Genomic DNA, 25,260 nt, shown 5'->3' with positions numbered 1-25,260 from the left:
CGGCATTTTCTGATTCTGATAGGGGATGAAGGGCCTTCTTCCAGTGGGAGATTTTAGGTGGGACCCAAAATAGGGGAAGGTCTGATCTCAATCATATGATCAGCATGAATCGACCCATCCCTTTTTCTTTTTCTTTTTTTTTTTAATTGTTATATCTAATTGGTGAAAGTTCGATAAAAAAAGGAAAGGGGATTGAAAGGATCACGTGACATGGTGAGGTTGATAACGCAAAAGAAATAGTAGTAGCACTAGTACAAGTGAGTGTAAGTGGGAGTTTTATTTGTTGGTGAGGGAGATAATGCATGTGCATTAGGCACGTTCATCGACATATTCCTGTAGCCAGCTAGCCTTCTGATCTTTTTATACATTATTAAACTACTTTCCCAATCAAAGTGGCCTTCCCTCTTTGTGAAGATTCTGGCTCAACTCAGCTGGACCGACCACTGCTGACAATCTACAGAGCCATGGAGATAAACCCATTGATCGTTCTGATCCCAATTCACGAATTTTATCAGCATTGGTGCCAAATTTCCAGAACAAATGATTGATCCCAATTCCGAAAGCATGTACCAATCAGGAGAACATGGTTTATCTCAAACAGATGAGCAATCTGGGGGTCCTGTCGGTTTTCACCATTTTACAATTGGAAATTGAACCATGAGCCAATGGTGAAACAGCCAGTTTAAACCCTATATACGGGATTCATTCTGTTTTTCCTCTTTTTCCAATGAAGACTTCGTGCTGATTTCCTAGCATTAGAATATTTTTCCACAGTTTTGGCTAAACTAGAGGCATTGAAATCAACCTTGAGAAGCAGAAAATTCAGAAAACAAGGCCTTAAAATTGTAAAACTGAAATTCATGTAGGATTTTTTTAATATTGTTTACTTATACATGTTCCCTGACGTGCAAACATCACATTTGCATGCATCAGGCTCGAAAGTAAAATTCAAATGTAATGACAAAGTAATCTACCACAACATCTTATGTGTTAGTGATGAAAACCGTGACCTGTGAATTCAAGCACATGCAACAATAGAGTGAAGACAAGAGAATCCTCAAACTGCAATTCCATAATTACTGATTTTTGAAACCTCCTTTGCCAAAGCATTCCGCTCTCGCTTTGCCTCAGAAGCAAGGTTGGAAACCTGCCAAATTAATGATTCCATCTAAGCAATAATTTCCCAAGGAAAACTGCACAGTCATCCATGATTACGGTTTATGCAATCACAGGTATGGGAATAAAGGAACATTGCAATTTCATTATAGCACTAGCAATATATATTTTGAGACACAAGGCCTGCATGCTAATATTCAGAAAACTTACCTGTGATCTAAATCGAGATGCTTCTCTGCTTGGAAGTTCTCCAAGGATATCCTTCAAGCCTGATGCAACAGAGAATATGGGTGTGTTTTCTCAGCCACATAAATGCTGAAATGTTCAATGCACCTAATTAAGAGAGAAAGTACTTGAATACCTGCTGCTTGTCTTTCAATCTTATAAGCTGAGTGAATCACACTTTGAATCTGCTTGCCTGCGTGCCTGAAACAAAATTGAATATGCCCCAATGGGAAAAATCAGCCTCAAGAAGCAGAAGTGAATATTCCACTGCATTTCATTTGAAGTCACAACCTGAGTTTCTTCCTGCCACGGATCAAATCTTCTTCGGCTACTGATGCACTCCGCTGGAAACATCAATAGTACATTATCAATTATATTGCACAAAATGCTTAACTAAAGCATTAAGTTGATCTAAGGCAATGATTAACTTATAATTCCTGTGTAGTACACAAAGTTTCTAAGGATACTTTATAATATGTTAACATTTTTTCAAGTTTGTACCTATGAAAGAATAGGAACTAGATGTGAATGTAATTCCAGGAACTCTATTGAGAAAAAGAAGCTATTCACAGCTATAGACATCAGTACATGAACACTTTGTTGGATGAAAGCTATTTGGAAAATCAGTTTTGCGATTAAAATGTTTCTCCATTCCAGGGGATTAACCAATTTTTCTTCAACACATACAACACTATTTAAAACAGCTCAAGCATATATATGGAAACAGTGAATTCTCTGGTTTCATTTATTAATTACAGCAAGTTCAGATAGCATTCCATTTTGTCCTTTATATTATTATTAAATAAAGAAAAAAAGTTATGAGTTTAATGCAAAAGTATCCTAGATCAGCTGAAACTCCAAGGGAAAAGGTTCTATTTCATTGACAAACACACATGTAGAAAACACACACTATACACACACAGATGTCCAAGATAATTGATGCATGAAATGACACAAGCACATGATGAAAGAATACTTGTCAACAGTTGCCATCTATTAGATATCCACTACACAAAGTGTACCTCCAGCTTCACACTTTCAGTCTTAAGGCGGTCAATTGACTGTCTCAGCTCCTTTACTCTAATGTCAGCTTTGGAAAGCCAGGACTGCAACAACAAATAGTAGGAAGTAATTGATAATGTTTTATACCGGGAAGATGCTTGATTGCTTGATGGGCCCCCCCACTACAATCTGATAAAACTTTTTTTTTTAAAAAAAAATCTGATAAAATTCAGAAAGATGCTCCGTGAGCAATTGACTCATAAACAGTTAAAACTGATAAAAATATCACTGCATGGACCAAGATGTGCAAAAAAGAAATAGAAAATCCCACAAACAGAACAAAATCCAATTGTTGAGGGAGACATTCAAACAATATGCCATGGAATTACTAGAAGCTGGAAAAGCTGCTCCAACATTAATACAATAGGCAATTCCAACTGTCCCTTGACAATTCATATTGAACATCCTTCTACTGTTGCAAACTTAAATACTTCTTTCAGATACTCAATGCAAATTTATAGTAGCCATTTGTTTATACTTTTGCTATGAGAAGTTAGCAACAATCATGAGTAGGTAACGGATTCCGCAAATTTATAATAGTCATTTGTTTATACTTTTCCTATGAGAAGTTTGCAACAACCATGAGTAGGTAAGAGATTCCAACTCTCAGCTTAAGCAACAAACTGAGGATGCCGTTGCTGGTATGTGAAAAAGGACTGTATACAGAATTACACAAAGCAATGCCCTGGGTAATCATAAATAAGATAAAATCTTTGCATGCAGATTGAATATCATTTATGTCCGCTTCTTAAATCCAAATTGAGTATACAAATCCATAAGCTAAACAAATACACCAACAGAAAGCACATTGCAAGGACAGATAGGGGGCACCATAAAGCAGGACGAATGCAGACAAACAATATTGACTCACCTCTTCACTCACAAAAAGACGCAAAGTATTGTAATATAGGAAACGCCTTGGCCCTGTGCATTGCAAGTAAATGAAACAAGAACAATTAAGTTTAAATTCTAAATCCAGATTAAAGCAACTTAAGTAGGTGAAGAGAATTGCTTAATAAGTCACTTAAGGATATATGCATAGCTAAGACTTGCGAGGCTAGGAATCCTAAACCTGCTAGTTATCTAAGCAACAACTTTAATGGTTATCATTAAAGTTGGTTATGAGAAAGCAGCACCTCTACATTGTTAGAAAGAGCTAGTTTCAATGAATAACAAGTTATGTTTGTACATTTGCGTGTACATAGTTGCAGCATTTTCGACATATAACATACAAGAGACAGAGATGGATATAATTGATGCCATTGCTGCAAATACAAACAAGGAACACAGAAACAGCCTACAAATGTAACAGAACCATACTTTTCAGTACCAGAACTCCCAAGCCAACAGCAATACCACCCGTGATCATTGGATGCGAAGCTGCAATTTTAATCCCCTCTACAGCAAAAAATGTCAAACCTCAAAACCTTCAAAACTAAAAACCAATAGTCTGTCAGATACAAACAGAATGCGAAAGGATTAATGCAACAGACCTTTAACTTTGCCAAACATCATGTTCTCGTAAACAGCAAGCTGGGACTTGACATCCTCAAGTGAATCCTATCAATTACAAAAAAATCACATAAACTGCCATTTCTCCTAATTCTCAGCTTAAAAATGAACAAAATAAAGGATTTTGAGAAGCGAACAATGGTTTGATTAAAATGTGCAGCGGAAGTGGAGCCAAATTCTGAGAGTCGAGATCTAGAAGCTTCGATTGTGGCGTTAATGTTCTGTTCGATGATCTTTTGATACAAAAGAGCTTGCTCCACTGCGTAATCGATCCATGGAGTGGCTTGTTCTAGCACTTTCGATTCACTTTTAGAAGGATAATCGCTCGGTGGAGGCAGCGGCGTTGGCGCCGGTGAATTTGGATTTGGGCTATCTTCTGGTGATTCAGAGACCGTTGCCATGGGGTGGTGATTGTGTTTTACCGTCTCAGGGGCCATCCTCATGGGGAAGTTTTGTTAGAGGCTGGATCCGGTAGTTTTTCCGGGTCAGAATAACCCGCTTGGATGGATCCTATCGATGCCCCTTATTTTTACTTTGCTCAATGCTCCCCTTCGTTTGTTTATTTCTTCTAATGCCCAATTTCACTTTTTCTTAACACTCCACCCTCTTTCTTTTTTTTTTTTTTTTACAATATTCTTTTATTTTTTATTTTTGTTTGAAATGTTGTTGTGAATTGTGATGTTGTCTCCTAAATCGGAAAGCCTATATATTTAGATAAAATGAAAAGTTTAATCATATTAATTTCACATTTAGTTATAATATATGTAAAAGCTTATAATTTTGTTACTCAATACAATAATTTTATATATTTTTAAAAATAAATTAGTTGTTTTTTATCATGCGAGTTTTGAGTTCATATAAATAAATTATATTACACTGACTTATCTTAATAATATAATGTTTTTATTGTTTTGTTGATGTCAATATGATTGTTATTTATAGTAATAATCTACATTTATGTTCCTTATAGTCCCAATTTTTTTTTCTCGACAATAAATTTCTTTTTTGAAATTCATAAATTATAAAATCAAATTATCATAATTTTAATACATTTTAATTGAATATTTCGTTATATGGTTTGTTTAATGTTTCTTATTTAACACTTGATTGTTTTCTTCAAAATTCAGTTAGGTACATATCTCGATGTTTTGTTTTTAAAATATATATATATAAGTTACCACGTGCACAATTTGTAACATACTTATTTATTTAGAAATCTTTGTAATTAAGACATTTTATCTAAAAAAGTTTTAAAATTATTTTAAAAAATTTTAACAAATCTTTATACCTTTATTGTATTCAAACAAACATTTGTACTTTTATTTTGAACCAAATAAATCTTAACATTTTTACTTTAAATAAAATAAAAATTTATGATTAATAATTGATTTATTTAAAATATTATTTATCATTATATATCATATGGCATTAAATAACATATTGACATGTCATAGTATATAATGACGTAAAAATATTAAAAAGATAATTATACTATTTATTAATTTTAAAAATTACCATTCTATAATTTTATTGATTTTTTTTATTAATTTTAAAAAAATGCCCTGATCTAACTCTTAATAGAGCACTCCTTTGAGAGCTTCGATGCTCTTTTGGGAGCCCTAGTGCTATCAGGGAGCATCAATCTGATGCTCTTTAAAGTTACTTATCAATATGAGAGAAAAAAACAATGAAAAAGGGTATTTTACATATTTTATACTTAACATTAACACTATTTAAATATCGAGGTTGAATGTTTATTTTAAAAAATAATAAATTTTTGTGTAATTTTGATCAAATTTTAAAAATAAGAGTATTTTACTCTTATAATTAATAAGCAAATTTTACATTTGCGAACACAATTCTAAATCTAATTGCTAATTTGATTTTTTAATGAATTAAACTTGAATATTCATCTACCCTTTCACTCTTGAATATGACATTGAAAACCATCATTAAACAAAAATAATTTAATTAAAACTCTGAGATACGTATATGATGATCATGATTAATATTGACTTTAATGATTAAATTATGTTAATATTATTTTTTATTCTTAACCTACTAATTAAGAGCTTTCATTGTTCAATTCTTATATGTCTTAAAATTATTTTAATTTTTAACTAACCAATTATTAAAAAAAAAGAGTTAATCCACCATTCTTCTATAGCCTAGGAAATTTAGATAGAGAATAAGATAGACAAATGAGTAGAGAGAAAGAGAATATGAAAAATGAATAAGTTTTGTGTTACATAAGAAAGTAATTTTTAAAATTGATAAAAATAATTTTATTCAATAATTTTTTAATATATTCTTGCACAATTAAAATAGCCATTATCATGTCGAAAGGGATCAGTAATAGTTATTATCTTTTGAATAATGACTATTTTATGTCTTCTAAAATAATTATTTCATGAAATAACTATGATTTTTAAAAAAGATTAAAAGCTTTCAACATTCAATTTTTATACGTCTTAAAATTATTTTAATTTTTAATTAATCAATTATTATAAAAAGTTAGTCTATCATTATAGGAAATTTAAAAAGGATAAAAAGACACAGATGCGTATAAAAAGAAAGAAGATATGAAAAATGGGTAGGTTTTGTGTTATGTAAGAAAGCAATTTTAAAATTGATTAAGAACAGTTTTACTTAATAACTTTTTTAATATATTTTTACACAATCGAATCAGTCATTATTAAAAGATACATGTAATGGTTATTCTTTTTTACGTAATAATTATTTTGACCTCTTATGAAATAATTATTTTAAAAAATAATCATTTCATGAACTAATTATAATTTTAAAAGGAGATTTATAATGGTTATTTATTTTCCATAATGGCTATTTTATCTCTTTTTAAATAATTATTCTTAAAAAAAATAATTTTACGAACTACTCACGATTTTGTAAAGAGATTAGGAATAATGGAGGACTATTCCATTATCTTGCAGCCAAACATGAGACGACACCTTTATATAGAGCATGACCCGCATGTCACTCAGACGGATAGCGTTTGTCTTTGCCCTTAACATAAACACTTTCAGACGTTCGACTCTCACTTTTCTCGACGGTTCTCTTTCAGTCTCCCCCATTCTTCAAAGGCCCCCTCTCCCCACCGCATCACCCTAATCTCTCTCTTTCTATCTATTAATATCTCTTATTTATCTCAACTGGCGCTTTCCACCGAAAACCCTCGCGATCCATCTGCCTTCACCATGCTCGAGCTTTCCTCGACACTGTCGACTCACGTTCGGTTCCTACTCCAGTCCCTGACCGAAGCCAACGCTGACTCCATTTCTCGAGAGCTCTTTCAGGTTCTTTCTTTATCTTTCAACGTTTCCGTACTCACACACGCCATTTCGGTATTATTTTTTATTGCATTTCTCAAGATTTGTCTAATCGCTCAAAAAACCCTAAAATTAGGTAAAAGTTAACGTTGGATTTGATGTGTATTTATACAATTAGATTGGGTTTTGTTCTCGTTGTAACTTATTTCTTGATCGCGTTGTACTTATTTTTCGTATACAATTAGCTAGCTCGATGCCGTCATATCCATAGGAAGAATATATATACAAATGGAAACGGAGACTAAGATACTGGAAGGTTGAAAATTAAGATTACTCAAATGCGAGCATTTCTGTTGATTTTTCCTTTTTAAAAAACCCTAGAAACGTTGTTAATATAATTTGTAGCTAATAAAATTTAATCAATTACAGTATCACATTGCTGGTGCTACTTTTATTTTCCCAAATACAATTAGATTTAAAAGTCCATGAGCTAGGAAATGCTATTGTTATTCTTTTCAAGTCAAGTAAGCTGGGTTCCAGTTGTGTTAATGTTGCAGCATATATAGTAATGAAGAGTGAATTTGTCAAGATTTATAAACTTTGTGAGGTGTGAGAATGATGTCCTGGTAGTGGTGTCCAGTGGGTTGGGATGGGGTCTTTTGTTTGATTCTTTCCTATTTTATGCAATTTTCTTAATGACATACTGATATGGTCTGTTTATTGTGGGCAGTTCATTGAATATGGGATCGAGGGAAGCATTCTGGTGTTGCAAACCTGCTTGGATTGCTTGAATTCTCACAAGACGGATGCAAAGAACTTGCAATCTGACCAAGTTGTAGCAGCAATTTTTAGACATACCATGGACAAGCCAAATTTTTGTACTGTCTTCTGTCAGTCACTAAGAAGTACAGATATCAGTGAGGAATTCCTGCTGAATTTCTCAAAAACTATGCAGTTATCTGTGTCTGAAAAAATTGGCATTGGTCTTGCTTTGTCTGATTCTGAAAATCCTGACACAAGAATGTGCGGTAAGTTGCATTGTTTGAATGGGCATTGGTTGTTGAAAGGATGTTCTCTTGATTAGTTAGGTTCTTTGACACTGTTGATCAGAATGATGAAAGTAAAGCTTTTGCATTTATTTAGGGAAGAATTTCTGTATGGCTCAGATTGAGGAATTGCATGCTAATTCGGCTTCTTTCGATTCTTCCGAGCAAATTCAGAATATTGTTATGTTCCTCCAGTGCTCTGACGCCCTTTCCAAGCATGTAGATTCCTTTATGCAGATGTTATCTTTAGTGCAAGCGAAAGATGTCGCGCAGTTTGTTTTAACTCCAATACTTTCAGATGAATTGCGTGGGGCTAATTTCTTAAGGTACTGATTTTTGCATAGCCATTTCCTTTCTCTCTTCTCCTCCAAACCAGCAGTTAATCATACGAGCTTTCTAGTCATGTTGTTCTGTTTATTATTTCTCCAGTATGTTGTGATAAACCATCAACTTAAATGCTTGCTCTTTTGTTCCTTTTCTTTTCTGCTGCAGGAATATGGATTTCTTCAATGAATCTGGAGAAAATGATTTTGATGCTCTTTTAGCAGAAATGGAGAAGGAGATGAGCATGGGAGATATAATTAAGGAACTAGGTTATGGTTGCACTGTTGATGCTGCACGCTGTAAAGATATTTTATCTCTTTGCTTACCTCTGACAGAGATGACCATATCTAGAATACTGGGCACAATTGCCCACACCTATGTTGGGCTTGAGGATAACCCAACGGCATTTTCTACATTTTGCCTGGCCCTAGGTTGCAGCACTTCATCTGAGTTGCCTCCATTGTGCTCCTGGAACATTGATGTTCTTATAAAAACTATAAAGCAACTTGTGAGTTACGCATTGTTTGCTTTCTGTAATTCTATTTTCTTCCAATTTGCTAATTACTGTTTTTAGAAGAAACATATTTCTATACTTTTGAAATGCATCTGAATTCAGGCTCCCGGTACCAACTGGATTCGAGTTATTGAAAACCTGGATCATGAGGGGTTCTACATTCCTAATGAGGCGGCATTCTCCTTTTTCATGTCTGTATATCGACATGCATCCCAGGTATTATTGTTTTTATTTTGGCATGTGTCAAGTTGCATGCTTGTTGTATTGTTTTAGTTTTTTTAATCATTATTTTTCATTTGTTTAATTAATCTGTGGAATTGAGTTGTGCAGGAACCCTTTCCTCTCCATGCCATTTGTGGGTCTGTATGGAAGAATATTGAAGGTCAGCTATCTTTTCTAAAATATGCTGTATCAGCACTGCCAGAAGTATTTACCTTTGCCCATTCTTTGAGGCAGCTGGTAAGAGCTCAATGCAAATGTGGTCTTACCTTTTCTTCTTCTCGTCACCATATTTGCTGTAAGAATACTGTTCAATCTTGCAGGCCTATATGGATGCTGTGCATGGCCATAAGCTTCCCCTTGGAAATGCAAATCATGCCTGGTTGTGTCTTGACCTCTTAGATATACTGTGTCAACTAGCTGAAAGGGGTCATACAAGCTTTGTTCGATCAATGCTTGATTATCCTTTAAAACACTGCCCCGAAGTCCTGCTTCTTGGGATGGCACATATTAATGTACATATCTACAATATCACATATGTGGTAATGCTGTGCAATCTTTCTTATTTGCATCTTTGTTTTTGGGTTGATAAATTTTGCATCTATACTTGCAGACGGCTTATAATCTCCTCCAGCATGATGTGACTTACACAGTTTTTCCAATGATCATTAAAAATGCCCTGGGTGCGGGTGTGATACTTCAACTTTGGCACGTGAACCCTAATCTTGTCTTGCGTGGATTTGTAGAAGTACACAACACTGAGCCAGACAGCATGATTAGAATTCTGGAAATTTGTCAAGAGTTAAAGGTAAATTTGGATTTTCATTGATGTTCCTTTTCTACTGCATCACGCTGTGAGAGAATGTTTCTGCTGCATCATATTGCTGATTATGTCATGTTCCTCCTCCTCTCTCTCTCTCTCTCTCTCTCTCTCTCTCTCTCTCTCTGTGTTTAAGTTATCTTCAATATTGATTTCATAATTTATTGCTTAGAAGATTGCTTCAGGATTTTAGTTTGTGTGTTACATTCTGTGTTCTATCTTTGGTAAACTCTCTTGTATCTTATCATGTTTCCTATCTACTTTTGCAGATTCTATCATCGGTGTTGGAGATGATACCTTTTCCTTCTGGCATCAGATTAGCAGTCCTTGCTTCTCAGAAAGAGGTTCTAGATCTTGAGAATTGGTTGGGTGGTAACCTGAATACATATAAAGATGTTTTTTTTGAGGTAATATCGAGTCCTCCACACCCATGCCTCTGGTGCCTGTATGATTTCTGAGCTATTAGTTATCAGAATGTTTGGGTTGACATGCATGGTGCGATTTTCAGGAGTGCCTAAAGTTCCTGAAGGAGATACAATTCGGTGGATCACAAGAGTTTTCTGCCAAACCTTTCCATCATACTACTGCTGTTTTAAATCTTTATTTGGAAGCTAGTTCTACCTTTTTCAAGGTATTATTTCTACTAGGTTATTCTTATGATTCCTATTTAACATGTTTTTATCTGTACACTAATTGCTTTCCCTTTGTGTCTCCTATTCAGGTCCTTAAAGCTAATACTGGGATGATAGCCTCTACTCAGCTTCTCGAGGAAATGGAAAGGTTGCATGCAATGATTATGGATTCTAATCCAAAGCTGCAAAATGGTGGGACCACAGATTCCTCAACCTCTGACGGATATGGAGATGATATCGAGGCAGAAGCAAACTCTTACTTTCATCAAATGTTTTCTGGTCAGTTGACCATTGATTCAATGGTTCAAATGCTTGCACGGTTCAAGGAATCTTCTGTGAAAAGGCATGTTGTTGCTTCAGTACCATTCGCAGATTTTGCATTCATTTTTTGAGATATTTTCTTAGCTTTGATAGTACATTCTTGTCTGTAGGTCTTTTAATAGGTTATCTAATTGTTTCAATTGCCATGCATTGAGTTGATTTTTGTTTTTGGTCAAGTGAGGAAGGATCTTGTATCTTTTTGTTCCACATTCTATATCTGCTGTTACTTTTGTCATCATTTGAAAACTTAACTCTTACAAGAAATTTCGTGTCTAAGAGATGATGATATGATGGGATGTTTAATATTGACAGGGAACAGTCGATATTTGAGTGCATGATTGCAAATCTGTTTGAAGAATACCGATTTTTCCCCAAGTATCCTGAAAGACAGCTCAAAATCGCTGCAGTTCTCTTTGGTGAGTTATTATAAAATATAATTCTAATATACCAATCGGTGTCCTAGTCAATAATTGCTGTAGATCTTTATTACATATGTATAAGATTTGGTAACTGGTTAAGTCATGGCAGTTGTAGTGTTCAAATTCTACCATCACTTTTTTCTTTCTTAGGGGTATACTTTGTGAAGTCCTTATCTAAGTACTCCATCAAAGATCAATCTGTTAAGAGCATGTGTAGCATATGGAATACCAAGAATCCAATTGATTGGCACATTCTGATTCAAAGGTTCTGTGTTTAACTTGATGGTCGTGTTTGCTATTGAGGTAGAACTTGAGTTGTCTAGTCTACACAGTATTAGTGGTTTTATTTTCTTCAACTTACTACTTAGTTTTCTGACAGACATATGCATATTTTTTGTTATTTTATGGCTCTGGATAATTTTCAGACTCTTTTATCAAGCACCAGCAATATATACCCACTTTCTCTTTGAACTTATGTTGTGCCTTTGCACATATTTCAGGCTCTGTTATCAAGCAGCAGCTTGTAACTCACCTCACCCTTGGAATTGCCTTGCGTGGTGTTCTAGATGCATTGCGTAAACCTGCAGATTCAAAAGTTAGTGTTATTTCTTAGCAATAGTCTTTTCTTCTTTCTCTTCATTGGTTGTTACCCACAAAGGTGTAAAGGAATTCTCTAATTGGTGGTGTTAACGAATGGCTGATGGCCCATTTGCATGTACAGATGTTTTTGTTTGGAACCAAGGCTTTGGAGCAGTTTGTGGATCGCCTGATTGAGTGGCCGCAGTATTGCAACCATATTTTACAGATATCTCACCTGCGTGCCACTCATTCAGAGCTTGTTGCTTTCATTGAACGAGCTCTTGCCAGGATTTCGTCAGGGCACTTGGAATCAGATGGGAGCAACAACCCCTCTGTTCAACACCAAGTTTCCTCTCAGGTGACCTCAGGAAACGGGGAGGTAAAACCATGGTGTTTGTTTTTGTTTCATGTAATAAAATTTAAATTTATAAATAACAGTGTCACAAAATAAATATTATGATGTTTTGCTGCCTATGAATGATAAGCAATTTGGTTTGCATCTAAGAGTTTTCAGTAGAATATTATGACAATGACATGATCTTAAGATGGTATCATTGTACAGGAATTGAGTTTTGAACAAGTTGATTCTTTACTCTATGTAGCTGGCACTGGAGATCATTCTCTTTAGATCCATGCTATAAATCTCAAAACGTAAAGGACATGCTTTTGATTGCATGCTGCAAACTAAAAAAAAGGGAAAAAGTACAATCTCTTTGGCTGGAGAAGTAAAAAAATGATAAATAATCTGTACCATGCTGATAATATGATCACCATTATGCTTGGATTTTCCAGTTAAGAGAATTATCCTGGATTTTTGTTATATAGGTTTTTATTTGATCTATGCAATATGATTTTTTTTTTTATCTTTTTATTCTAAAATTGTCACCATTGCAGTTAAATAGCTCTACCATTGCTCAGCCTGGGTCACAGCTTTCTTCTCCGCTTAAGCTTCAGAGGCATGATAGTTCTCTTGATGACCGTAATAAACTCCCTGCGACATCATCTAATGATGTGAAACCACTTCTATCTTCTGTAGGGCAGCCTTCAGTTGCTTCCTTGAGTGATGCTTCTAGCATTCATAAAGTATGCCTGGTGACTTCTTGTTTGTGATGCATGTGGAATTTGTTCTCTAGAACTAATATTATTACCAAAATTGCAGCTGCAGAATGCAGTCAGTGGTTCGTCTATGCTGTCTGCTTCCCCTGGTTTTGTTCGTCCTTCTCGAGGAGTTACTTCTACTAGTAATAATTTTCCATAGCTTAATGGCTTTATTTTGTTCTATTTAGTTTGCATTGGGATGTTTCATTTGGAGTCTCCCATAAAACGTTTACATCTGGACTTGCTTACACACCAATCTGTTTTTTTTTTTTAAAATTTCAATACAGGATTTGGCTCTGCTTTAAACATTGAAACACTAGTGGCCGCTGCTGAGAGAAGAGAGACTCCCATTGAGGTATTTAATGAACCTTGATCTTTCTTCCATTCAAATTGTTAATGGAAGTGTTTAATCAGCATGTATATCATAGTTTTTGTTTTATGCTTCTGCAATGAACAGCTTGGATAGAATAAAAGTTTATATTGATTGATGATGGTAGCTATCTAACCGTAGGTAACTTTGGTCTTGGGCTGTACTGATTTGAGAGAAAAGGATTTACAATAGACTACGATGAAGATGCTAAAAACATTCAAGTTAACTGTTTAGGTTCAATTTGGCATGGTTATATGAATTGTGAGGTTTTGGACCATTGGTATGCTTCTACCTGCTCAGGCTTACAAGTTTGAAGGTGAAAGAGAGCATGAGCAAATTGGTGGAAAGTAGGAGAGTCACTTCTCTCCTCTACCTTATTTGGGACTGGAGAGGGTAGAGCAGTGAGTTTATGATATGTTATGTTATCATTTTACCCTGGTTTAAAGTCATCACTAAAATCGTTTTTGAGGGATAAAAAAGGGATCACAAGCTAAAATCTTTAAAGTGGAATATTTGACTCTCCAATACTTTTGAGCGGAGGGCATTTACAGTGGGATAATATGAGGGATTTGGAGGGGTTCAGTTCACCTTCATACCCTCTTCCCTCCATTAAAAAACTCCAGGATAGTGTAAATCCCCTAGTCTGTTCTAGTTTCGGGTTCCCTTTTATCAAAACATTAATCAACCCAATTATGATTGTGGGGATGTTTTTGCTTTTTGGAAAATGTCCATTTTGCTTTGGTGGTTGTACTTGTAATTGTCAATCAGAATTTGTATCTCTTTGTTTTTGCTGTTGTATGGTTTAGTGCTGCAAACTTAATCCTTCTCTTAATCTGGATTCTATTTACAGGCTCCAGCATCAGAGATTCAAGACAAGATATCATTCATAATTAATAATATTTCTGCTGCCAATATTGAAGCTAAAGGGAAAGAGTTCAATGAAATTTTGAAAGAGCAGTACTATCCCTGGTTTGCAGAATATATGGTTATGAAAAGGTCAAACTTTGATACTCTTCACTTACATATGTCCACTCATGCGTCTTTCTGCATGGTGTGCCTGTTTCTTTGTACAATTGAATTAACTTAATCATGTTCTGCTAATTTATTGCAGAGCAAGCATTGAACCAAACTTTCATGATTTGTATTTGAAGTTTCTTGACAAAGTTAATTCAAAGGCTTTGAATAAGGAGATTGTCCAAGCTACATATGAGAACTGCAAGGTTTCTGTCTTTTAAGTAATTTAGCATGCATTGAGATATATTTGACCAAATAGCAGAAAAAATATTTATTATTCCATTTATGTTGTTAGGTTTTGTTGGGATCAGAGCTTATAAAATCAAGCTCTGAGGAGCGGTCATTGCTAAAAAATTTGGGTAGTTGGCTTGGGAAGTTAACTATTGGCCGGAATCAAGTTTTGAGGGCCCGTGAAATAGATCCCAAATCTCTGATTATAGAGGTACTTGTTTCTTAAGTTTATTTTAGTTGGTTTTATGCCATAAGGTTCAGTCATTCATATGTTCATCGAGGACTATCCAGTATATTTTCATGGTCTGACTTTTTTGAATTTATCCTTTTTGTTTTTGTTCTTATTTTGTGCTCTTTCCAGGCATATGAGAAGGGTTTGATGATTGCAGTTATTCCATTTACTTCAAAGGTATGATTATTTTTATGATTAACTTAGTTTCTTGTTCTGAACTTAAGTTGTGAATTTCCAAAAATCTGTTACCTTTTGCAGATTCTTGAGCCATGTCAAAGCAGTCTGGCATATCAACCCCCTAATCCCTGGACCATGGGCATTCTGGCGTTACTGGCTGAGATTTATTCAATGCCAAACTTGAAAATGAACCTCAAGTTTGACATAGAGGTATTGACATTTGTTTTAAGCACGCATATGAAGACAAGGTCTTTTTTCCCTCATTATTGTAGCTTAACTCACAGAAGCTTGGTAATCTATTAATTTATCTGCCTACTGTGTTTTATTGGTGATTTAGGTACTATTCAAGAACCTTGGTGTGGATATGAAGGACATAACACCTACTTCTCTTCTCAAGGATCGCAAAAGAGAAATTGAGGGGAATCCTGATTTTTCCAATAAAGATGTTGGAGCTTGCCAGCCCCAGATGGTTGCCGAAGTTAAATCAGGAATAATTTCTCCACTTAATCATGTTGAACTACCTCTTGAGGTTGCTAGTCCACCTAATTCTGGTGGCCACACACATTTATTATCTCAGGTTTGTTTCTTCAGTACTTTATCACCGCTCTCAGCAGTTATTACATGTGTGTTAATGTGTTTTTTCTTTGAGTTGTTTTAGTATGCTGGTCCCTTGCGTCTTTCTTCTGGTGCATTGATGGAGGATGAGAAACTAGCAGCTTTAGGCTTGTCTGATCAGCTTCCTTCTGCACAAGGGCTATTTCAAGCCACTCCATCACAGTCACCTTTTTCTGTTAATCAGGTTGCTTTTTTTTTTTTTTAACTCATCCTTCAATGATCTAAGAATTATTAACTTTTTGTTTATTTCAATTGTTGCTTCTTGTCTTCTTTGTAGCTTTCTGCGGCAATACCTAACATTGGAACTCATGTTATTATCAATCAGAAGCTCAGTGCTTTGGGCTTGCACTTGCATTTTCAGAGGTTTGATGCCATTTCCATATTAATTCTTTCCTGCTTGTTGTATACATTGCTTGGTCTTGGCGATGAACTCCAAAGAACATGTGTTGCAGGGTGGTTCCAATTGCAATGGACAGAGCCATCAAGGAGATTGTGGCTGGTATTGTTCAGCGCAGTGTTTCTATTGCAACTCAGACAACAAAGGAGCTTGTTTTAAAGGTCTGTAAAGTCAACTCAATAAAGCATTAGATCCAAGTACTTGGTTGATAGCAATACTTTTGCAAATTGATCTTTCCTTCTTTATTATTGTTGTGTTTCTTGAATTAATGCCCATGTTTGATGCTTTTTTTTTGGCACTTCAACTTGATTCAATTCATTTTGTTAGGGCAATAAGATGACTTTCCGATTGTTTTGTCTCCATAATAGCTCCACTGTTTTTGGCTCGTTTTCAAAAATTGTCTGTTACTACTTTTATGTTTTCTAGTGTTGCTTTTCATCACTTCATCTATTTATAGCTTCTGTTTCTTCACACAATCATTGGATAGCTTTTTGTCAAGCTTCTGTTTATTTGGTTTAGATTTGTCTCCTACCAGTGTACATGTGAAAATGCTCGGGAATCATCTTGGAACAATTACGATGTTTTGAACAAGCCATTCAATCACTATTCTTAGCTTAATATCATTTTAATCAAATACAATGTAGGATTATGCTATGGAATCAGATGAGACACGGATCTATAACGCAGCACACTTGATGGTTGCAAGTTTGGCCGGAAGTCTAGCTCACGTAACATGCAAGGTTTTGTCACAAAACAAGCATTTCATTATATCTTTTTCCCTTTTTCTGAGTTTTTTATTTGTAGTGCTTTTTTGGGGTCATTTTTTATATTCCATAGATGGTTTTAATCTTTCTTTATGGTGTTCTAGGAACCCTTACGTGGCTCTATATCAAGTCAACTAAGGAGTTCACTTCAGGGTTTGAATGTTGCGAGTGATCTTCTGGAACAAGCTGTTCAGCTTGTTACTAATGATAACCTTGATCTTGGCTGTGCGGTCATTGAACAGGCTGCTACTGATAAGGTCAGCTTGTTGCCATCGATCTATCTGTTTTGTGCTCATGTTCATTGAACAGATAGGCTCAATCTGTTGTTGGTGGAATTGGTTTTAAGTTGATTTTGTTTTATTTTTATAAATCTTGTGGATTACATTCATAAGTGGGAGCTTTAGTGACTCTGAATGCTCCAATGAAAAGAATGCTTCTCATGCAAAACTTAAAGTTGCTATGGTCTTTCAATGCTGTACTATTAGATTCAGATTTGGTTTTCTAGGCTTCCTTCTCTATTGTAATGTTTGGTTCATATGGGAGTTTTGCCTGCATGGATGGAGGTTTTCTTCTGCATGGTGGCTGGTTTTTTGGAAAAGATATATAGTGAATGAATTTCACTTATTGTTTATTCTTCCTGGTTCTAACTTTTATCTTTCTTTTTCCCTTTGACTTTAATATATAGGCAATACAAACCATTGATGGAGAAATAGCTAATCAACTTGCCTTAAGAAGAAAGCATAGGGATCCCTCATTTTTTGATCCAAGCATGTATGGACAAGGTTCTATGGGTGTTGTGCCTGAGGCTCTTCGACCTAAACCAGGTCACTTGTCTCTGTCTCAGCAGCGAGTTTATGAGGTATTCATATGATTAACCATTTTCATGAGGATTGCCTTAGTTTTGAGAACAAAGGCACTGAGAGTTGCTCCTCCCCTCTTGCTTTTCCCCTCTATCTTTTAGGACTTTGTTCGGCTTCCTTGGCAAAATCAGTCTGGTCAGAGCTCACATTCTATGTCTGCTGGTCCTTCAAGCTTATCTGGTGATGGTGGTCTCACTGGCACATTTGGTTCAACATCAGGGCAAGTTACCCCTGGTTACGCATCCAGCCAAGGAAACTTGGGACAATTGGATGTTGCTTCTGAGGCAATTGAATCTACCTCAGCTGCCCTTTTGAGGTGTTACATTTTAAATGCTACTTTGGGTTCTATGATTTTTTTTCTGGTTTTGTTGTTGCTGATCTATTTGAACTCTTTTTGTTTCAGTGCTTCCTCAATTCATATTGGCTCAGCAGCTGGTCTTACCCAGCAGACTACTGAAAACGATCCTCTCAATGCTTCTTTCTCTTCTACAATTTCAGCCCCTGAATTACATTCAGTGGATACTACTGATGCTGTAAAAGTGAGAAATTTTATATGGGTGAGTTTTTGTACTGGTAGAGAGACTCATGCTTTTTACTAATACATGCTCCCAACTTGTTGCTAGGAATTGGGACCTACAGCACAACCATTACCTTCACCTGCTGCCACTGACCGTTTAGGAAGTACCATCTCTGAAACTTCACTGAGCACAAGGGATGCATTGGATAAATATCAGATTGTTGCTCAGAAGGTTGAATATGACTCCTTTTGTTTCTGCTTTCTTTCTTGCTCTACTTATTCCTTTATCTTTTGGGGTGGGAGAGAATTTGGCAGTTGCATGGATGACTCTGTTGTCTGACCAGAACAAGCGGGTTATAATGTCATGGTGGACAAGACGCCTTTTCATAATCTTCTCCTTCATTTGTATTCCTTTTTCACTGCTCGATTTTTTTTTTTTTAATTGGGGGTGGGGGATTCGAACCCTGCTTTCTAAGCAGGGGGATCATGCACCAATCAATGAACCAAATGCTCGGGTGCCAGTGCTTGATTGTTGTGGGAGATGCATATTTTTATCTACAATGATCTTAATGATTGTATCTTTGCAATTCTTGGATCTCCTGTCAAGGAACACTGACGCACAACACGAAACATAGTTTCCCACACAAGTATAGGAAGGAGATCCCTCAGCTATAGAGCTCCCATTCCTTTTAATTTTGTGTTCTTATCTATTTGAGCTTGAAATGTTTTCAGTATGTTTCTGACTCTGTCAAATGTTTTCAGTTGGAAACTTCGGTGACAAGCGATTCTAGAGAAGTTGACATTCAGGTATGCTTTAATCTTCTTCTGCTTATGTGCACTGCTGCTATATATATATTGAAATATCAGTGCCATATATGGCCTATTTTTTAACTTGTTCCCTCCATGTATCTGTCTCTTCTGCTTTCATGTTCTTCCTTGCCACCTACATTTGTTGGTCAAAACAAGTTGTTATTTCCTGAAATGAATTCTCATTTTTGTTTGGTTATATTGTTTGAAAAACTGTTATTTAATTCTTGACATTTTTGTAGGGAGTGATCTCTGAGGTACCTGAAATCATACTCAGATGTGTAAGTCGGGACGAGGCTGCATTGGCTGTGGCTCAAAAGGTGTTCTAATGATTGTGGGGCAAAAGTTTTTTATGCTTGTTGCATTTTTTTTTTGAAATGATTCTCATCCTTGACTGCTTCCAATGTTGATACAGGTTTTCAAGGGCTTATATGAGAATGCATCAAACAGTCTTCATGTTAGTGCCCATCTTGCTATTCTGGCTGCTGTCCGTGATGTCTGCAAGCTTGCTGTTAAGGAGCTTACTAGTTGGGTATGTTCTATTCCACATTCTTGTCTTTTGAAGATGTTTAGACCTTGGAGGCTTTTTTTCCTTGGTGTCTAACAGCAGCCAAGTTGCATTTTTACCTGCTAATGTTAGTTGTGATATCCGTTAGCTCCACTGCTTTGGATTTTAAACTTGTCACTGGTTTTACTTGTAAAGCGAAAAAAACCACTGCTATAAAAGTTGTTAGTCTCTTTCTGGTTCCATGAAAAAAACTCTTCATCTAACAGCAATTGTTAGGACATAATAGGTAATGTGATGTTTTCTGACTGAGTGAGTTTGCTAGATAAGCTATTCTGCATTTTTGGGCTTTTTGCTGCACCTCTTTTTGGTTTGTTCTTCTCTTTCTGCATATGTCTAGAATTGTCTTCTCCATCTGTGTTGATTGTCCATGCATCTCTTACAGGTGATATATTCAGACGAGGAGCGAAAGTTCAACAAAGATATCACAGTTGGCCTTATTCGAAGTGAATTGCTGAACCTTGCGGAGTACAATGTTCATATGGCAAAACTTATTGATGGAGGAAGGAATAGTATGTATTAGGAATTTTCCTTTTACTTAACAAAATTCTAAATAATATAACTCAGCTAATCAAGTTAAATATGCAGAAGCTGCGATGGAATTTGCGATGTCCCTTCTTCAAACGTTGGTCACTGATGAATCCAGAGTCATCTCAGAGCTCCATAATCTTGTGGATGCGCTGGCTAAGGTTTGTCATCCTTCTCTTTGTTATCTAATTTTTTCCTTTCTTTTTCTTCTTTGCTCTCCCTCTCTCCCTCACTTCTTCTGTTCATTTTTTTCTAGATTCTCTCTTATTTTTTCTGAACTTGCAGGTTGTGCCAAAACCTGGATCTCCTGAATCATTGCAACAGTTGATCGAGATGATCAGAAATCCTTCTGCTAGTGCAGCTGCTTTATCTAGTGCCACTGCTGGAAAGGAGGATAAGGCTAGGCAATCTAGAGACAAAAAGGTCAATGGTTCATCCATGGTATTGCATTGTTCTTAAGTCTACTAATATTTCTTCTGACCTGAAATTGTTCTCTTGAAGCAGGTACCTGGGCACACATCGGCTAATAGGGATGATAATAGTAATGTGGAGAATCTAGAACCAGATCCTGCTGGCTTCAAGGAGCAGGTGACCTGAAATTGCTTCTCTCTGCCTTTTTCATTTTAATTTGTTTCGAGATCTAAGAAGGAATTCTGAGAATGCTTTGTGCATATTATAGATTTCACTAATAATCTAATGGAGTTAAAAGTATCGAATTGATGAGAGTGGAAATTTTTGGAGGATGTTAAGTATATTGAAGAAAATGATAAGCCTAGTGGTGTCATGTTCATGAACAAAAAAGCCTATTAAAAGCTCATGTAATTGGGTTCTCTGCACAGAGTAATAGTCTGTTGTATCTTTTGTCAAAGTATTCCCCAATGAGACGGCAACCATCTCAAAATTAAAGCAAGCAATCTTTGGCCTGTCTCCTGCCACAATGAGTGGTGTAGGCATATTATTATTGCCCTAATATGGTCTGAGAGTGTATCCAAATTACAGTAGTCACCACCTTTGATTCTATGGAGGTTGAGATTTTTTAATAGGATGGGGCTCATTTAAGTTTTTAAACAACTCCTTGCTTCCTGTTGCATATGTGCCTATTTTTTTTTTATATTTTGCTTCATAATGCAAGTACTTCCTGCAGGCATGCAGCATTCATATTGTTGTTACTCTAATCATTTATCTTCTCTATGTCTGTTGTCTCTCTCTTTCCATCACTTCTTTTTCTTGTGTCCTTTGTCTACCCTATCCAGCCCTCCCTTTTTTCTCCTGCATGTGTAGGGAAAGTGGGACTATTATGAAATTCTTAGTCATTAATTTCTCTCGAAAACCTTGTAGGTTTCCATGCTGTTTGCAGAATGGTACCAGATATGTGAGATTCCTGGTGCAAATGATGGACCTTGTAATCATTACATTGTGCAATTGCATCAAAATGGACTGCTCAAAGGGGATGATATGACAGAACGCTTTTTTCGCATTATCACAGTGAATCTCTTCCCCTGTGCACCACCCCCTTCCCTGTTCCCTTCTTGTTACATATATTGACCAGAGAACTGAGGAGGCCAAACTCATTTTTTGTTTTTCCTTCATGTTAGGAACTTTCTGTCTCACATTGCCTATCTTCTGAGGTTATGAGTTCTGGCACATTGCAATCACCTCAGCAGGCTCAGACTCTTTCTTTCCTTGCCATTGATATTTATGCAAAACTTGTGTTGTCAATCCTTAAGGTCTTGTTATATCTTTTGCACATTATATTGATATGATCTTCTCATTTTAAATCTAAACCTTGCTAACTTTATCTTAATTATTTTTTGGCAATTTCTTTAGTATTGCCCAGTGGAACAGGGATCGAGTAAACTCTTTCTTATGTCCAAGGTGAATATTCTCTTCAATTTTGTATGTCTTGATTTTGTCTTCAATTTAATGATATTTATGGTGCTTAACAGATTTTGACCGTGACTCTGAGATTTATTCAAAAAGATGCAGAGGATAAGAAAGCATCTTTTAATCCAAGACCATATTTCAGATTATTTATCAACTGGCTGTCAGATCTTGGGTGCCTGGACCCTGTCACTGACGGTGCAAGTTTTCAGGTAGGTTCATTTGCATATACTTAGTTGTCATTATTGCCATTAAATATCTAATTCTCATTGTGTTTGTTGCAGATTTTGATAGCCTTTGCCAATGCATTTCATGCATTGCAGCCCCTTAAAGTTCCTGCCTTCAGGTAAGAATTGTGAGTTTGTTGAGTTATCAATGTGCTTTTATAATGTGCTGTCTCATCTTGAAAAGGCAGCATTTATGATGCAATTTGAGTCTGAGTCAAAAATTTTCCTTGCGAAGGGTTGGTTTAGTTTCTTATTATCTTGAATTAATTCTTGATTGGGCATCTGTAGTATGTTGGCTTACCTTATACTAGGGTTTCTAATAAATTGGCCTGTTTGGTTAAATTATATGGTAGCTGTGGTTTGCAGGTATAAAATAGCTTCTGTAACAAACTTAAATGAGTGCTTCTTGTACTGCTTTGTTTCTCGTGTATGATCCAGTGTAGTGAAACTATCTAATGTCCAAAAATTGCATCACCTGGATTTCTGTGGTTACTTGTTCCTAATCCCATAGGGCTTGCTTTCTATTAATTGTTTGGGTACTTGAATGAAGATTATCTTGAGGACATTGTGTCCAGTTGGAAGAAATTGGAAAAGCATTAACTGGTTGTTCAGCATGATTATTTTGTCATGCTCCTTTACAATTCTGGAAGATGATACTTAAAAGTCCTATTATTTCTGCTTATGTTGATTGTCACTGTGCTGTTGTAGCTTTGCATGGCTAGAGCTGGTCAGTCACAGGAGTTTCATGCCAAAATTGCTCACTGGAAATGCTCAGAAGGGTTGGGCATATATACAACGCTTGCTGGTGGACTTGCTTCAGTTCCTTGAGCCATTTTTAAGGAATGCTGAGCTTGGAGTGCCGGTTTGCCTCTTTCTAAACACTAATTTCATTATTTGTTGCCTTTGTAAAAAAAAATTATGATATACCACTTATTCTTTCTTGTGTTGTTTGTGTAGGTTCAGTGTCTGTATAAAGGCACACTTAGGGTGCTGCTAGTGCTGCTTCACGACTTTCCTGAATTCCTGTGTGATTATCATTTTACCTTCTGTGATGTGATTCCTCCAAGCTGCATACAGATGCGGAATATTATCCTTAGTGCATTTCCACGTAATATGAGGCTGCCAGATCCATCTACACCAAACTTAAAGGTGTCAATTGATCAAGCTTGATCTTTCTTCGGATTGTTTAATCATGAATTTAATTCTATAATCACTTGGTGCGCAGATTGACTTGCTTCCAGAAATCAGAGAACCCCCCCGCATCCTCTCTGAGGTGGATGCTGCTCTTAAAGCAAAACAGATGAAGGCCGATGTAGATGAGTATCTCAAGGTACCTCAATCTCATGGTGTTGGACTTTATGAATTGGCTTTTTTCTTGCCCATTCCTAAATTTCATGATGGTTGTCTTTATTATTTACTCCAACCTACTTTTCTTATCTAACATTCCTCAAATATTAGAATTGCTGTTCTCTCTATTACTTTTCATCCAAATGTTTTTATTCTTGTAAATGATCCATTTATTATACCTTCCTAAATTGTTTGCTCAAAATCGTCTGAAATATTTGCTGCAGACAAGGCCACAAGGAGGATCTTCATTTCTTACTGAACTGAAACAAAGACTGCTCCTTTCACCAAGCGAGGCAGCATCTGCTGGTACCCATTATAATGTACCATTAATCAACTCTCTGGTGCTTTATGTTGGAATGCAGGTATTCTAGAGTTTATTCTACTTCTCTGTATGTTATCTATAATGTTTCTTCAGTGTGATGGGCACTTTTTTTATTTGCTACTTTAGGCATGTATCATTTGGTTTCCGATCTCATCCTTTTTTAACTAGAGTAAGGGTTTTTTTATGGAAGCCTTGTATGGATATGGAAAAAACCTTTAGAATGAATGGCTTCTACTGAAAATTTATCATCTGCATTTCATGAATTAACTTCACTGTTTAATTAATTCTTGTGACAAATTGCTTTTAGGCCATTCAGCAACTGCAGTCAAGAGGATCTCATGCACAGTCAACAGGAAACACTGTTCCATTGTCTGTGTTCTTGGTTAGTGCTGCCTTGGATATTTTCCAGAGTCTAATAGGGGAACTTGATACTGAGGGGCGATACCTTTTTCTTAATGCAATTGCTAACCAATTGCGATATCCAAACAACCATACACATTACTTCTCCTTCATCTTACTATACTTATTTGCCGAATCAAATCAGGTGAGAATTTCTGTTGGATGGTATTACATTGGTTATCTGTTGCATTTCTGCTGCTCATTTCAGATTTATGAGAATATACTTTGCTTTCATCAGGAAATTATTCAAGAGCAAATTACAAGAGTTCTGTTGGAACGGCTAATTGTTAACAAACCTCATCCATGGGGTCTGCTCATTACCTTCATTGAGCTCATAAAGGTAAAAATTATTTTCAATCTGATCCTATTTTTGAGTTTTCTGAAACAGAATGTCCCCTTGAGGTTGCTCATGTTTATGTTTCAGAATCCAAGATACAACTTCTGGAATCGATCATTTATTAGGTGTGCACCTGAGATTGAAAAACTCTTTGAATCTGTCGCAAGATCATGTGGGGGCCTGAAACCTGTGGACGAGAGCATGGTTTCTGGTTGGGTATCTGACAGCGCGCACTGACTTGTCTTAATGTCATACGATGGGAACTCTTTTTAAATTTAAAAATCCCCATTCTTGTTATCTGTATATCATGTTTCATTGTTGTTTATCCTTGTATCCTGTAACAAAACCAGTTTAAACTTACAAGAGATTACTGCAGTCCTGTTTTATTTTCTTGTAAATATAAGAGGGCTGAAAGTTCTTTGTATACATCGGGAGAATTTGATTATTCATGTATAGAAATTTGAATTAACACCTTTTTGGCTCAAAAACCAAATCA

The 25,260-nt window shown here is 35.9% G+C and overlaps 2 protein-coding genes across 2 annotated transcripts; one reads left to right on the top strand and one right to left on the bottom strand.

Annotated features, from left to right (window-relative positions):
- Positions 1–843: 843 nt before the first annotated feature.
- On the bottom strand, positions 844–4,388 carry LOC18614386 (alanine-tRNA ligase). Its single transcript, XM_007052126.3, has 9 exons — positions 4,053–4,388; positions 3,897–3,963; positions 3,724–3,801; positions 3,275–3,327; positions 2,364–2,447; positions 1,633–1,685; positions 1,478–1,542; positions 1,327–1,385; positions 844–1,147 (listed from the first exon to the last, which is right to left on the bottom strand). Exons 1-9 carry the CDS (start codon positions 4,356–4,358, stop codon positions 1,058–1,060), a joined length of 855 nt encoding a protein of 284 aa, XP_007052188.3. The 5' UTR covers positions 4,359–4,388; the 3' UTR covers positions 844–1,057.
- A 2,683-nt stretch (positions 4,389–7,071) lies between these two features.
- Positions 7,072–25,257, top strand: LOC18614385 (transcription regulator). The gene is made up of 51 exons (XM_007052123.3): positions 7,072–7,229; positions 7,933–8,230; positions 8,346–8,574; positions 8,741–9,080; positions 9,189–9,302; positions 9,417–9,545; positions 9,629–9,820; positions 9,919–10,113; positions 10,395–10,532; positions 10,634–10,756; positions 10,847–11,100; positions 11,391–11,494; positions 11,998–12,092; positions 12,219–12,455; positions 12,971–13,159; positions 13,236–13,317; positions 13,462–13,529; positions 14,395–14,540; positions 14,656–14,764; positions 14,854–15,000; positions 15,151–15,198; positions 15,280–15,408; positions 15,536–15,775; positions 15,857–15,997; positions 16,091–16,176; positions 16,266–16,371; positions 16,855–16,950; positions 17,079–17,231; positions 17,660–17,833; positions 17,936–18,150; positions 18,238–18,373; positions 18,458–18,583; positions 19,114–19,158; positions 19,401–19,478; positions 19,574–19,690; positions 20,109–20,235; positions 20,312–20,412; positions 20,537–20,674; positions 20,756–20,839; positions 21,590–21,736; positions 21,847–21,978; positions 22,079–22,126; positions 22,198–22,344; positions 22,417–22,478; positions 23,068–23,221; positions 23,317–23,508; positions 23,585–23,689; positions 23,931–24,068; positions 24,336–24,572; positions 24,666–24,767; positions 24,852–25,257. The coding sequence occupies exons 1-51, from the start codon at positions 7,131–7,133 to the stop codon at positions 24,999–25,001; spliced, it is 7,242 nt and encodes a 2,413-aa protein (XP_007052185.3). The 5' UTR covers positions 7,072–7,130; the 3' UTR covers positions 25,002–25,257.
- The last annotated feature ends 3 nt before the right edge of the window (positions 25,258–25,260 follow it).

Source organism: Theobroma cacao, chromosome 1 (assembly GCF_053813885.1).
Source record: "Theobroma cacao isolate CCN51 chromosome 1, ASM5381388v1, whole genome shotgun sequence".
Lineage (NCBI taxonomy): Eukaryota > Viridiplantae > Streptophyta > Magnoliopsida > Malvales > Malvaceae > Theobroma > Theobroma cacao.
The sequence above is the reverse complement of the archived record's forward strand: the minus strand, read 5'-3'. Positions and strand labels throughout refer to the sequence as shown.

Coding starts and splice junctions, on each gene's coding strand:
- LOC18614386 (XM_007052126.3), bottom strand. CDS start 4,358: ATGAGGATGGCCCCTGAGACGGTAAAACACAATCACCACCCCATGGCA. Junction 1,386..1,477: donor GATTGAAAGACAAGCAGCAG/GTATTCAAGTAC, acceptor CTGTTGCATCAG/GCTTGAAGGATATCCTTGGA. Junction 1,148..1,326: donor CATCTCGATTTAGATCACAG/GTAAGTTTTCTG, acceptor TTAATTTGGCAG/GTTTCCAACCTTGCTTCTGA.
- LOC18614385 (XM_007052123.3), top strand. CDS start 7,131: ATGCTCGAGCTTTCCTCGACACTGTCGACTCACGTTCGGTTCCTACTC. Junction 11,495..11,997: donor AATCGCTGCAGTTCTCTTTG/GTGAGTTATTAT, acceptor CACATATTTCAG/GCTCTGTTATCAAGCAGCAG. Junction 20,840..21,589: donor CTGCTGGCTTCAAGGAGCAG/GTGACCTGAAAT, acceptor AAAACCTTGTAG/GTTTCCATGCTGTTTGCAGA.